General features: G+C 46.1%; 1 protein-coding gene across 1 annotated transcript; it reads right to left on the bottom strand.

Moving 5' to 3' along the window:
* Nucleotides 1-310: 310 nt before the first annotated feature.
* LOC144494152 (uncharacterized) lies at nucleotides 311-13,526 on the bottom strand. The gene is made up of 3 exons (XM_078213749.1): nucleotides 12,600-13,526; nucleotides 5,838-5,890; nucleotides 311-566 (listed from the first exon to the last, which is right to left on the bottom strand). The coding sequence occupies exons 1-3, from the start codon at nucleotides 13,164-13,166 to the stop codon at nucleotides 464-466; spliced, it is 723 nt and encodes a 240-aa protein (XP_078069875.1). The 5' UTR covers nucleotides 13,167-13,526; the 3' UTR covers nucleotides 311-463.
* Between the last annotated feature and the right edge of the window lie 339 nt (nucleotides 13,527-13,865).

The raw sequence follows: 13,865 nt of genomic DNA, 5'->3' as shown, positions 1-13,865 counted from the left end.
GTATATTTATTGATTAAATTGCTTCTTTATCAAGTGTTATGACCATGTTTTGAATCAAATATACTGCAGCATCTTCACCTAGCAACATAGAACTTACCCGTAACATTTGAAATATCAAGCTGTTGGTTTTCGAATGTTGTTTGGTTGCGTATTCAAATCCGAGGCACCTACTATGATGAGATAACCCTTTCACTGGACCTGCCTCTGGCTATTACTAATTGTCAATACATCCATTAAACTTCAAAATCCAGCTTCAGAAATACAATTATTAATAATCACCAATTGTTAATATCCAACAGTGAATGACTATTCCTCATATAAATCATTTATTATTTTAAAAGTATATACAAGACAATTATATTACAATGAGTGTTGAGTACATTTAAAGTCATTCCTTTGCACTTTGGTAAAGTATATGGATTCCGTCGAATGGGCCAAATTTAATTTCTGCTTTAATGTTTGTTTAGCTGTATTCTTTTACAATGCTGGCCATCAATTCCTCTTCAGAGTAATCATACAGAATTGGAATGGAGTTCAGAGATGTATTCTTTCCATTATTATGGCATCTGAAAGAGAAGAGGTGAAGACATTTTTAATGTGCTTACATGTATCTCCACTTACGGCACGGTGGCACAGTGGTTAGCATTGCTGCTTCACAGCACCAGAAACCCAGGTCCAATTCCAGCCTTGGGTGAATGTATGTGTGGAGTTTGCATGTGTCTGTGTGGTTTCCACTGGGTGCTCCAGTTTCCTCCCACAGTCGAAAGATGTGCAGGTCAGGTGGATTAGCCATGCTAAATTACCTCATAGCATTCATAGATGTGTAGCTTATGGGGATTAGCAAGGTAAATGTGTGGGGTTACAGGGCTAGGGCAGGGGAGGACCTGGGAAAGATGCTCAGCCAGAGAGTTGGTGCAGACTTGATAGGCCGAATGACCTTTGACTGCACTTTAGGGATTCTATGATGTTAATAGCCAGGGGAGGTTTTCTTTTCACTCATGAAATTTCAGCAAGTGCAGAAAGAGGATTAGTAATGCCACAATGGCACAGGATTTTATATTATGGTTCAAGACAGGATAAAGGAAAACCCCAAGGCATTCTACAACTATGTTAAGAGCAAGAAGATAAGATGTGAAGGAGTAGGACCTATCAAATGTGACGGTGGGAAAGTCTGTATAGAACCGGTAGAAATAGCAGAGGTACTCAATGAATACTTTACTTCAGTATTCACAGTGGAAAAGGATCTTGATAGTTGCAATGCAGACTTGCAGTGGACTGAGAAGATTGAGCATGTGGACATTAGGAAAGAGGATGTGTTGGAGCTTTTGAAAAGCATCAAGTTAGATAAATCGCCGGGACCAGATGGGATGTACCCCAGGTTACTGTGGGAGGCGAGGGAAGAGATTGCTGAGCCTCTGGCGATGATCTTTGCATCATCAATGGAGACGGGAGAGGTTCCGGAGGATTGGAGGATTGCGGATGTGGTTCCGTTATTCAAGAAAGGGAGAAGAGATAGCCCGGGAAATTATAGACAAGTGAGTCTAACCTCAGTGGTAGGTAAGTTGATGGAGAAGATCCTGAGAGGCAGGATTTATGAACATCTGGAGAGGAATAGTATGATCAGAAATAGCCAGCACGGCTTTGTCCAAGGCAGATCATGCCTTATGAGCCTAATTGAATTTTTTGAAGATGTAATTAGACACATAGACGAGGGAAGAGCGGTAGATGTAGTTTATATGGATTTCAGCAAGGCGTTTGATAAGGTGCCCCATGCAAGGCTTATTGAGAAAGTGAAGGGGCATGGGATACAAGGGGACATTGCCTTGTGGATTCAGAACTGGCTTGCCCACAGAAGGCAAAGAGTGGTTGTAGATGGGTCTTTTTCAGCATGGAGGTCGGTCACCAGTGGAGTGCCCCAGGGATCTGTTCTGGGACCCTTGCTCTTTGTGATTTTTATAAATGACGTGGATGAGGAAGTGGAAGGATGGGTTGGCAAGTTTGCTGATGACACAAAGGTTGGTGGTGTTGTGGATAGTGTAGAGGGATGTCAGCAGTTGCAACGAGACATAGATAAGATGCAAGACTGGGCGGAGAAGTGGCAGATGGACTTCAACCCAGATAAGTGTGTGGTGGTTCATTTTGGCAGGTCGAATAGGATGAAAGAATATAATATTAAGGGTAAGACACTTGGCAGAGTGGAAGATCAGAAGGATCTTGGGGTCTGGGTTCATAGGAAGCTCAAAGCAGCGTCGCAGGTAGAGGCTGTGGTTAAGAAGACGTATGGAATACTGGCCTTCATCAATAGAGGAATTGAGTTTAGAAATCGGGAGATAATGCTGCAGCTGTATAGGACCCTGGTCAGACCCCACCTGGAGTACTGTGCCCAGTTCTGGTCGCCTCATTACAGAAAGGATGTGGAAGCCATAGAAAGGGTGCAGAGGAGATTTACAAGGGATTAGGTGGCATGCCCTATGAGGATAGGTTGAGAGAGCTAGGTCTTTTCTCCTTGGAGAAGCAAAGGATGAGAGGTGACCTGATAGAGGTGTATAAGATGTTGAGAGGTATTGATAGAGTGGATTCTCAGAGGCTTTTACCCAGGGCTGAAATGGTTGCCACAAGAAGTCACAGGTTTAGGGTGCTGGGGAGTAGGTACAGAGGAGATGTTAGGGGTAAGTTTTTCACTCAGAGGGTGGTGGGTGCGTGGAATCGGCTGCCGGTAGGGGTGGCGGAGGCGGATTCGATAGGGTCTTTTAAGAGACTTTTGGATAAGTTCATGAAAGCTAATAAGATAGAGGGTTATAGGTAAGCCTAGTAGGTAGGGACATGTTCGGCGCAACTTGTGGGCCGAAGGACTTGTTTGTGCTGTAGCTTTTCTATGTTCTATGTTCTAATTCGCTCATGGGTATGTTTACATGGCAATCAATGGAAATGATTCTGTCTTGTCTTTCTAGGTTGCCTTTACAAAGCCAAGAAGAATCGTAATATGATAGAATCCTGTCATAATTGAGATCGTAACTTCCAAGCTCCTCAGCATTGGATTATGTGTGAGGTTACAGGGATGGGGGGGTTATAGGAATGGAGGATGAGGTGGGGTGCGTAGTGGGCCTGGATAGGATGCTCTTTTGGAGAGTCAGTGAGACTCGATGGGCCAAATGGACTCCTTCTGAACTGTAGTGAATCTATGGTTCTATGGATAGAAGGGAGTATCTATGGATGAAGGCAATTGATGCGCTTCTGCTTTGACAGATTTTTAGAAAAAATGGGACTGCATGGAATTGGAAGTAACCTTATGATTTGGGTTAATAATTGGATGGGACGTGGGAGGCAGAGAGCAGGAATGAAAGGTTAATTTCCTGATTCACATGATGGAAACAGTAGAGTTCAGGTATGTGTACATATAAATGAAGAAGAGAGTGTTGCATATCCAAGTTCATAAATGATGCTAGGTTGGGAATCATAATGAATGTTGTGAATGGGAGGAGGAAGTTACAGAAGGACATTGATAGTAGAGCTGTGGAGGAGCAAAGGGATTTGGATTTCCATGTACACAAATCACTAAAAACTAGTGCATGGATACAAATAGTAATCAAAAGGCTACATAAGAACATAAGAACTAGGAGCTGGAGTAGGCCATTTGGGCCCTTGAGCCCGCTCCGCCATTGAATAAGATCATGGCTGATCTTTTGTGGACTCAGCTCCACTTACTTGCCCGCTCACCATATCCCTTAATTCCTTCACTGTTCAAAAATCTGTCTATCTTAGCCTCAAAAACATTCAAGGAGGTAGCCTCAACTGCTTCACTGGCCAGGGAATTCCACAGATTCACAACCCTTTGGGTGAAGAAGTTCCTCCTCAACTCAGAATAACAGAATATTGGTCTTTGTCACAAGCAGATTGGAATTGTAAAGTGAGGCAGTGATGCTTCAGTTATACTGAGCCTTGGTCAGACCCCACCTGGGCTACTGCATTCAACTTTAGGCACTGAACCTCAGGAGAGATATTTTGGCATTGGCAGGGTTAAGGAATTATGTATTTGAGCTAATTAAACTGACTAAGGGTTTCACAAGGTAAGGAGGAACTATTTCCTTTAGTGGGAACATCCAGAACAAATGGGCATAAGTTTAAAATTAGAGTTGGGTCATTTTGTAATGAAATCAAGAGGTGAGGGGGCAATGGAAATTTGGAATTCACTCTTCCCAAAAGGCTGAGGATTCTGGGTTCATTGAAATTTACAAGACCAAGGTTTGTCTTTATTAGGGAAGGGCATCAAGTAATATGGAACAAAGGCAAGTAAATTGAGTTGAGATATGCCTTCAATTAAATGGCAGAATAGCTGTGCAGGGATTGAATGGCCCATTCCTGTTTCAATTAAGCAAATATTTCCAAATGAGAAATATTACTTGCTCACAAAACATGCAAGCTTATTTTGATTGTGAATTGTACAAAATTTTACAACGTCAAAGGATCCTTTCAGGCAGCACGGTGGCACAGTGGTTAGTACTGCTGCCTCACAGCGCCAGGGACCCAGGTTCAATTCCGGCCTTGGGTGACTGTCTGTGTGGAGTTTGCACGTTCTCCCCGTGTCTGCATGGGTTTCCTCCAGGTCCTTCGGTTTCCTTCCATAGACCAAAGATGTGCAGGTTAGGTGGATAGGCCATGCTAAATTGACCCTTAGTGTCCCAGGATGTTAAGGTTAGGGGGATTAACAGGGTATATACATGGAGTTATGGAGATAGGACCTGGGTAGGCTGCTCTGTCAAAGAATCAGTGCAGACTCGTTGGGCCGAATGGCCTCCTTCTGCACTGTAGGGATTCTATGATTCTATGGATCTCTATATTGAGCTTATTACTGAGTACTCTATTAATTCTATATAATTAGAAAACTATTACAATGCCAATTACAAGAAAAGACATTAATGTATCATAATTTCTTTGTGCAAAGTGATTTCTATCTCTTGCTGGAATATGATGTAGTCCATCTTGAAAAATTAGTGAGAGACAGCCCTCTGTGCTAAATTTCAGCCAATATGATAATGTTTGAGCAATTAATTTATTTGTAGTTTGGAATATTTAAAATCAGTTCCATAGCATTAATTGCAACAAAACACAGACAAATTCCTCAATTAAGTTTCTTCCTAAACTGCTTGTTTTAAAGTATTCTATATGTTAAGATCTGTAGAGATAAGAAAAATTCATTTATGGTTAATAAGACCATAAGAACATAAGAACTAGGAGCATGAGTAGGCCATCTGGCTCCTCGAGCCTGCTCCGCCATTAAATAAGAACATGGCTGATCTTTTCATGAACTCAACTCCATTTACCCACCCACTCACCATAACCCTTAATTCCTTTACTGTTCAAAAATGTATTTATCCTTGCCTTAAAAACATTCAATGAAGTAGCCTCAACTGTTTCACTGGGCAGGGAATTCCACAGATTCACAACCCTTTGTGTGAAGAAGTTCCTCCTCAACTCAGTCCTAAATCTGCTTTCCCTTATTTTGAGGCCATTCCTCCTAGCTCTAGTTTCACCTGCCTGTGGAAACAACTTCCCTACTTCTATCTTATCTATTCCATTCATAATTTTATATGTTTCTATAAGATCTCCCCTCATTCTTCTGAATTCCAATGAGTATAACCCCAGTCTACTCAGTCTTTCCTCATAAGCCAACCCTCTCAACTCCGGATGTATTTGCTATTAACAGTGACGAAGGCAATTTGGAGGACATTGTGGAGAGAGACTGAACTCATGAATAAGAGGCAATTGAATAAGAATTTATTTAGCATTCCAAGATCCCACATGAGTGTTACAGGCTGCGGTGTTTAAATTGGGCTTACCCATTGGCCAAGTTGTTATTTTCGATGTCCTGTGTACTGATAATGAATAAATCCTGGAAAGTTAAAAACAATTACATACAAATTAGATGAAATTTCTAAATATGCATTCAATCTACATAACATTAACTTGCATTTACAAAGCTTCTTTAACATAGCTGTAGATTTTGGGGTTCTGGCTGTGTAGCACTAATCAGTGCAGCCACCGAGCTGATTGGGGTGGTGTTGGGGGGGGCAGGGGAGTGACATGCTGCCATCCTCAGAGAATGATGTGGAGATGCCGGCGTTGGACTGGGGTAAGCACAGTAAGAAGTCTCACAACACCAGGTTAAGGTCCAACAGGTTTATTTGGTAGCAAATACCATAAGCTTTCGGAGCACTGCTCCTTTGTCAGATGGAGTGGATATCTGCTCTCAAACAGTGCACAGACACAGAAATCAAGTTACAGAATACTAATTAGAATGCGAATCTCTACAGCCAGCCAGGTCTTAAAGGTACAGACAATGTGGGTGGAGGGAGCATTCAACACAGGTTAAGCGTTCTCCAAGGCGGCCTTCACGACACACGACAGCGCAGAGTCGCTGAGCAGAAACTGATAGCCAAGTTTCGCACACATGAGGACGGCCTAAACCGGGATGTTGGATTTATGTCACATTATCAGTAACCCCCACAGCTTGCCTCCTGGGCTTGTAGAATCTCACTAGCTGTTCTGTCTGGAGACAATACACATCTCTTTAACCTGTGTTGAATGCTCCCTCCACCCACATTGTCTGTACCTTTAAGACCTGGCTGGCTGTAGAGATTCGCATTCTAATTAGTATTCTGTAACTTGATTTCTGTGTCTGTGCACTGTTGGAGAGCACATTTCCACTCCATCTGACGAAGGAGCAGTGCTCCGAAAGCTTATGGTATTTGCTACCAAATAAACCTGTTGGACTTTAACCTGGTGTTGTGAGACTTCTTACTATCCTCAGAGAAGGCAGCAGGTACATTTCTCAGTAAGTCCGTTTTCTTGGGACTGCGCCTCAACACTCGTGCAGCTCTGTGCAAGAACAAAGTGCAGGAGGAGCATGATGGCCCAGAAGCCACTGTCAACAGTAGCCTCCAAATTCAGGATGGCCACTGTCAGAGTTTCCATGGCACTGTAAGAGCTGTCAGGAGAGGCTCCATGGTGGTGGACATCACTGCTGTATTCGTGAAACTGATTTTACTTTGCAATAAAATGTATTTTCCTCTCTGCTACTCTCATTCTCTTCAGGGTGCTGCTTCTCTTTCCTGCCTTCCAGGCTCTCCAGGTTTCTCTGAAAGGTAAAGTTGTTCTGCAAACTGCACATCACATTGACACCCCAGCTGGAATGCATTGCAGAACACTCCCAGTTTGAACCATTCCTACTGTGCCCTATAGTCACTCTGGTGACACAATGAACAGTCAGTGTCCTGGGGAAGCGCTCAAAGGCTCGGATTCCACCTGGAGACTCACGCTTGTAGTGTGGAGTATCTTAAAATAAAGGCATTGCGAGAGCTGTCCAGAAAAAAGATTGTCCAGAAAAACACTGCATCTCCTGACGCCGACTTAAAGCAAATTTCTCATTGCAATCACCGGTGCATGTTCGGTTTACCACATTATCCGACTCTGTCCCCACCTTCCAATGGCCGGGCTGCCACCCCTGACAATACCGCTGTCTGGTGTGTGGTTCTGGGTGCCACCGGGACAGGGGGAAGTTACAGTTGAGGCTGGAGCTGGGCAGGGGGCTCTGCCTGGAGGTGGAAAGCGTCGGCTGGAGGCCTGGGGTCGGGAATGCCTGGGGCGAGGGGCTCTATCTGACTGCTATTCCCTCCCTCAGTACTAATGGCCCGGAACAGCAGCTCTCTGGGTTGAGTGTGAGGGGTTCCAGGGTGAGGGAGGCGGAGTTCCCAGTCACCAGGTCAAATTCCCTGTGGTCAGAATCTGAGCTGCTGTTTTTCAGCCCGCCCGTATTGAAGCAGTGAATATTATTTAAAGGCTTATTTGGTAAATAGTAAGTGAAATAAATGGAGGAAGTTTATGAATAGAGAGTAAGTTTGGTATACAGTATATTAAACTTCGTTCATTTGTGCTGTGTTGATGCTTGAGCTGTTTTCTTGACAGATTTTGTCACTGTTTTCCATTCTCAGGGCAGTGCCAAGTCTACTTCAGCTAGAACATGGATTGAATCTGCATTGTTAACAATATTCTGAACCACACGCCAGCCAACTGAGCTAACCGTCATTGTATCAAGGTGTGTGAGTTATATTCTTAATAAAGGAACCGAATCTGAGTATGGGCGCCCTCTGCAGTTGCAAGAGAGTGACTCCTTTCCCTGTAGGTCACTAACTAAGGCTTTGGTCACTTGTGTGCTATCTTGGAGCTTTAAGTGTTGGATAATCCGATCACTTGAGAAAAGTGTATTAACAGCGAAATGCTGCGGATGCTGGAAATCTGAAAGAAAAACAGAAAATTGCTGGAAAGACTCAGCAGGTCTGGCACCATCTATTTTTTTAGCGTGGCGGGCCGGGAGAATCGCGTAATTAAAGCTGGAATCTGAAACCAAAAGGGAAAATGCTGGAAAATCTCAGCAGGTCTGGCAGCATCTGTAAGGAGAGAAAAGAGCTGACATTTCGAGTCCAGATGACCCTTTGTCAAAGGAGAATTGCGTGACAGCCGATTCGTGGAATTCACACATGCGCTCCCAACGCGCGCATTTCCCACTGCTGGATATCCGTGCAGTCGGGACCATGCTGCAAATGGCAGGAACAGCAGGTAAGTCTTTAAATCTATTTTTAATTTTATTTAAATGTGACTATCAGGCCTGGGTCTGAAATCTCAAGGCTCACTAGCATCTCCCACCCCACCAGTACAATTTCACTCCAGCAGGGTTCAGACTAGCTCCCCACTTTTGGGGAACTAGCAGCCCGACCTCCTGGAGTAAAGGGGAGGCAATCGGTCCCCCCCTCCAGGGGTCGGGTGGCAGGGAGGTGGTGCCCCCTGGGCATGGGCATGCTGGCAGTGCCAACCTGTGCCCCCTGGCACAGCCAAGTGGCAAGTACCAAAGCCCAGGTGATATCTTGGCACTGCCCATTGGGCATGGGGCAGTGCCAAGGGGATGGGGCCTAAGGGCAGTGCCAATGAGGTGGGGCCAGCTGGGGTGGGGCCTTGGGGGCGATTGATGGGGGTGGGGGGGTCCCGCTGCCACTCTGCACTGAGATCAATCGGGGCTAGAGGGAGGCCAGCGATCAGGGCAGGCGAGGGGGTCTGCCTCCCATGGGGGGGGCGGGGGGGGGGAATCTGCCGGGGGGGATCGTCACTGTTGGGGGGAAGGGGGTTGGTGCTGGAGATTGGGGCACTCCTGGATGGGGGGAGGGAGGTCAGGGCTGGCCCGGGAATGTTCATGGGGGCCACGATTGGGCCATGGGGTTGTTGGGAGGAGCAGCACTGTGAAGGTCCCGGCTGGCCAGCAAACTGCAGGCTGACAGTTTGGGGCCCCGCTCCCGAGCTTCACGATTGTGACGTCTGCAGTGCACAGAGTGTGGGATATTCTAGTGTGAACTCCCTCTGAAAAAAACAATCGTGATTTACATCAGTTTTCCTGCAAATTCAGCACTTAGAACCTTTTGGAGAGAATCACCTCCACAATGTTAACTTGTCGAGTCCATCTGACTCTTTTGAAGATAAATTTTTTTTATCAGTGTCACAAGTAGGCTTATATTAATATGTTCTCCGTCCACAGATACTGCCAGGCCTGCTGGTTTTCCCCAGGATTTTCTGTTTCTAAACTGTGAAAATTGCAGTGTCCTGTCATGCTGGTGTTGGTAATCTAAGGGGAAGGACTGGCTTGCTCCAGAATGAAGAAGCTTTTCATCCCCAGTGTTAACCTGGAAGATGATCATATTGTAAGTAACCAAGAAGCTTGTGGTATTGACTGCCACTGACTGTACTGTAGAGGAATTGAGCTGTGGATTGGGCTGAAGTACATGGAATAACTGGGAAGTGCAGTCTTTGCAAACACCAAGTAAACGTATAAACGCCTTGGTCTATTTAATGATGGCTGGACATCACCTCCTAAGGTGTCTGACCAACCTGTTCTCCCTCCAACGAAAAGTGGGATATTGGACACATTTCCAATGTGCCCCTTTGCACCCTCTGTACGATATGGTTCAGAGTAGAAGTGGAGCCCCATAACAGAAGGCACAAGAGTAGATGACAAAACAATAGTCTACCGTAGAAAAACCTTCGGAGGTGTTTATGAAACTTCACTTGCTGTGTCCTTTGCATGTACTTTTGTCTTTTCTGTAGCACCCAGTCAGATGGGCAGCTGTTTATAAGTGAGCATAATTTGCATCCAACATTCATAAGGCAATGGCAAAAAATGCCATGATATCATTACCTCCTCATTGAAATACATACTCTCCCTAGACAGACTCACTGAAACACATCCTGTCCCCAGACAGACTCACTGAAACACATACTCTCCCCAGACAGACTCACTTAAACACATACTCTCCCTAGACAGACTCACTGAAACACATACTGTCCCCAGACAGACTCACTGAAACACATACTCTCCCCGGACAGACTCTCTGAAATACATACTCTCCCCAGACAGGCTCACTTAAATACATACTCTCCCCAGACAGACTCACTTAAATAATACTCTCCCTGGATAGACATTGCAATGCAGCCTGGTTGACACAGTGAAACATAGTCTTTTGGGCGGCACGGTAGCACAGTGGTTAGCACTGCTGCTTCACAGCTCCGGGGACCTGGGTTCGATTCCCGGCTTGGGTCACTGTCTGTGTGGAGTTTGCACATTCTCCTCGTGTCTGCGTGGGTTTCCTCTGGGTGCTCCGGTTTCCTCCCACAGTCCAAAGATGTGTGGGTTAGGTTGATTGGCCATGCTAAAATTGCCCTTAGTGTCCTGGGATGCGTAGGTTAGAGGGATTAGTGGGTAAAATATGTAGGGATATGGGGGTAGGGCCTGTGTGGGATTGTGGTTGGTGCAGACTCGATGGGCCGAATGGCCTCTTTCTATGCTGTAGGGTTTCTAAGACATCTAAGGCTCTCTTCCACCTTCTTCTGTCGGGAAAAAGATAAAAAAGTCTGAGATGACGTACCAACTGACTCAAGAACAGCTTCTTCCCTGCTGCCATCAGTCTTTTGAATGGACCTACTATATATCAAGTTGATCTTTCTCTGCACCCTAGCTATGGCTGTAACACTATATTCTGCATCCGCTCCTTTCCTTCTCCCCTATGTACTCCATGAACGGTATGTTTTGTCTGTATAGCACGAGAAACAATACTTTTCACTGTATCCCAATACATGTGACAATGATAAATCAAATCAAAATATGTTTGCCCATTTGAGGGCAGATGGTAGAAAAGTGGATGATTGAGATGTGACTATATGAGCACAACAGGAGCCCAGTCCACTTCTCACTCCCATCCAGCCAGCTAAAACAGCGGGAGACCCTGTGCTGCCATTCAATGACAATTCACAGCAAGCTCCAAAAGAAAAAGGAGATGCTTATGCTTATCAAGTCCACTTACACTTGTGCTGCCAAAGGATTAGGAAAGTGTTGATAGAAGAGATTTGCTGAAGTGAATGTTAAGTGAAAGGCAGCCAGTAAAGTGTTGGACCCTCAGGGAGCGCTTTACTGGCAGCTGCCAGTTTTTGGTGGCTCAGCTGACCCTCCCAAAAAACCCCTTGCCAGTGAGCATCATGTACTTCCAGAAACAAAAAAGCGAGCCTACTCTCCACCGCTAGCACCGTCACTCCCCTCCCTTTGACCATACCGCCTGGTCTGCTGATACAGTTTGATCTTTGTTATGCCCGCAGCAGCCGGGTGGGATGAAATTTGCTTCCTGACCACTCACCTGACGAAGGAGCAGCAAGCGCTCCGAAAGCTAGTGGATTTTGCTACCAAATAAACCTGTTGGACTTTAACCTGGTGTTGTGAGACTTCTTACTGTGTTTAGGCTCAATAACAGTCACTCGGTAGGATTGCAATGAAACTTCCGCAGATTCTTAATGAAGAATATCCCGGGGCGGAATAATGTGCGAATTCAACGTCCAACCCGCTGTCGAATACACTAAACTCAATAGTTTCAGAGGAAAAAGTAAGCAAAAACACTCAAGGAAGGATCGCAGGAAAAACATGACAAGGTGCTGAAGGCTGTTAATGATTTAACCCATTCCTGACCAGGTAGGTGACTTATTGACGTAAAATCAGAAACAATCTTCAAGATATGAGTGAAGGTACGTGGACATTTAGAGTTTGTAATATACCCTCTCCATCCCCATTCTCCAGGTTACTGATGCTGAGATATGACAAATTAAATCTCAGTTTGCCGAACACATAGAAGGGGACAACAATTCTCGACATGTCATTGCTAGAGTGTACTCCAGCTGTCCTCTGGATTAATTTTTAATTAATTTTACTAATTTTTAATTACACCGTAGAATTTGATTTTGACCAGATTACGGATTCAGATATTTTAACATATTGAAATTCTTATAAACAATGAAATAATTCATGTCCTAACTGCTGAGTTACCCCCCCCCCCCCCCGCACCGCCACGACTGTCACTTTAATTAAACGTGTTCTACAGTTTGTCCCCACTAACTGATCTTTAAATGAAATTGTGCAGCAGGCAAATCACTGGGTTTACTATTTTTTAAGTTACTGATTTGGTTGAAATGTTTCTACCCAGTTTTCAGGTTGTGTGAACAACAGAATGTAAACTCACGGGTGCTGGGTTTCGCTGCTTGCTGTGGTTGATAAGTTTGGAGTTACTCAGTGCCTGGTTTGGAGTTGTCAGCTCTCCCTCTCCCCGTTCACTTGCCGGAACTTTCAGGGAGCCCAGCAGCGGCTGGCATTGCTTACGGCTGGCGACCTTGGCGCCCAGGAGCTGGGCAGGAGTGGGGTTGAAGGCGGTTTCGCTACAGGGGCACAGGGGCTCACTGCACCTGTCAGTAGTGTTGGGTGGCTGGAGGCAGCCGGGCTCCGCTGTGCAGCCTGACTGGAGGCAGCAGTCCTGGCTCTCCGCCAGTGCCTCGTCCAGCTCCTGGTCGATACTGCCATCCTCAGCAGGAGACTGCCAGCTGTTCTCACTCCTGGTCCCGGGCTCTTGCTGCCAATTTCCACCCTCTCTCCTCTGGGTCGTTGCTGGTCTCTGCTGCCCTCCGCCACTTTTCCCCTCCTGCCCCGCTGGCTGTGTGTCTCCCCGGCTCTCTGTGGCACTCTCCTTTCTGCCCTCACCTGGCTCCGGCTCTCCCACTGAAACTTTCCTCCATTTACTGCCGCCGCCACCCATTGCTGCCCTCCTTATCCCAGGGCGGCTCTTCGCTTTGTTGCCTCTCCAGCAAATTACTCCGTCCTTCTCTGGCTGCCCTTCCCCTGCCTTCTAACTGGGGGCTGGGGTAGGGGGTGGGAAGGGAAGGAGGGAAAGAAGTCGGTTGGGGTGGAGGGGGGGTGGGGGGGTAGCCGCTTTCTGGATAAATATTGAACAGCAGAACCTCAGAAGCTGCTCACCAGTCCAACCCCGGGCGGGACGGGACACACCAGCCCAGCCCCTGTCCCCTCTGGGTTAAAATCTCCTCCCTGCTTACAGGGCATCTGTTCAGAGTGGAGAGGGGGCGGGGGTGACTTGCTTTCTCCTCTGGTTTGATAGGTTGAGATATGGATGAGAAATGCAATGCTCCAGCTGCAGACTCTCCCACATGTGGGGATGGGAGGGCTCGCTCCAGGGGTTATCTGGACATCTGTTTGCCCTCACTCCGACAGCTCGACTTCACCCTCGCCTGTTTCTCTCCCATGACGTTTCTGGATGTTCGGTGCCTCCCGAGAATCAGGAATAGAGTTAACATGACGGCTTCAGCTCTGGAGTTAACATGACGGCTTCAGCTCTGGCCCAAATGTGATGTTTAATAGTTCCCTCACCTGGCTGGATGAACACCGCGGATTTACATTTTCCCAGTCCCAACCTCTTACTTCCCACCAAGATCCCAGACCC

Source organism: Mustelus asterias, chromosome 5 (assembly GCF_964213995.1).
Source record: "Mustelus asterias chromosome 5, sMusAst1.hap1.1, whole genome shotgun sequence".
NCBI classification, from domain to species: domain Eukaryota; kingdom Metazoa; phylum Chordata; class Chondrichthyes; order Carcharhiniformes; family Triakidae; genus Mustelus; species Mustelus asterias.
This window is presented reverse-complemented; position numbering and strand designations above follow the sequence as displayed.

Bases quoted from the DNA above. Each gene is read 5' to 3' on its own strand.
- LOC144494152 (XM_078213749.1), bottom strand. From the start codon at position 13,166: ATGGGTGGCGGCGGCAGTAAATGGAGGAAAGTTTCAGTGGGAGAGCCG. The intron at 5,891-12,599 runs GTGAGTTTACAT...TTAACTTTCCAG, and splicing joins AGCAGCGAAACCCAGCACCC to GATTTATTCATTATCAGTAC. The intron at 567-5,837 runs GTAAGCCCAATT...CTTCTCTTTCAG, and splicing joins AATAACAACTTGGCCAATGG to ATGCCATAATAATGGAAAGA.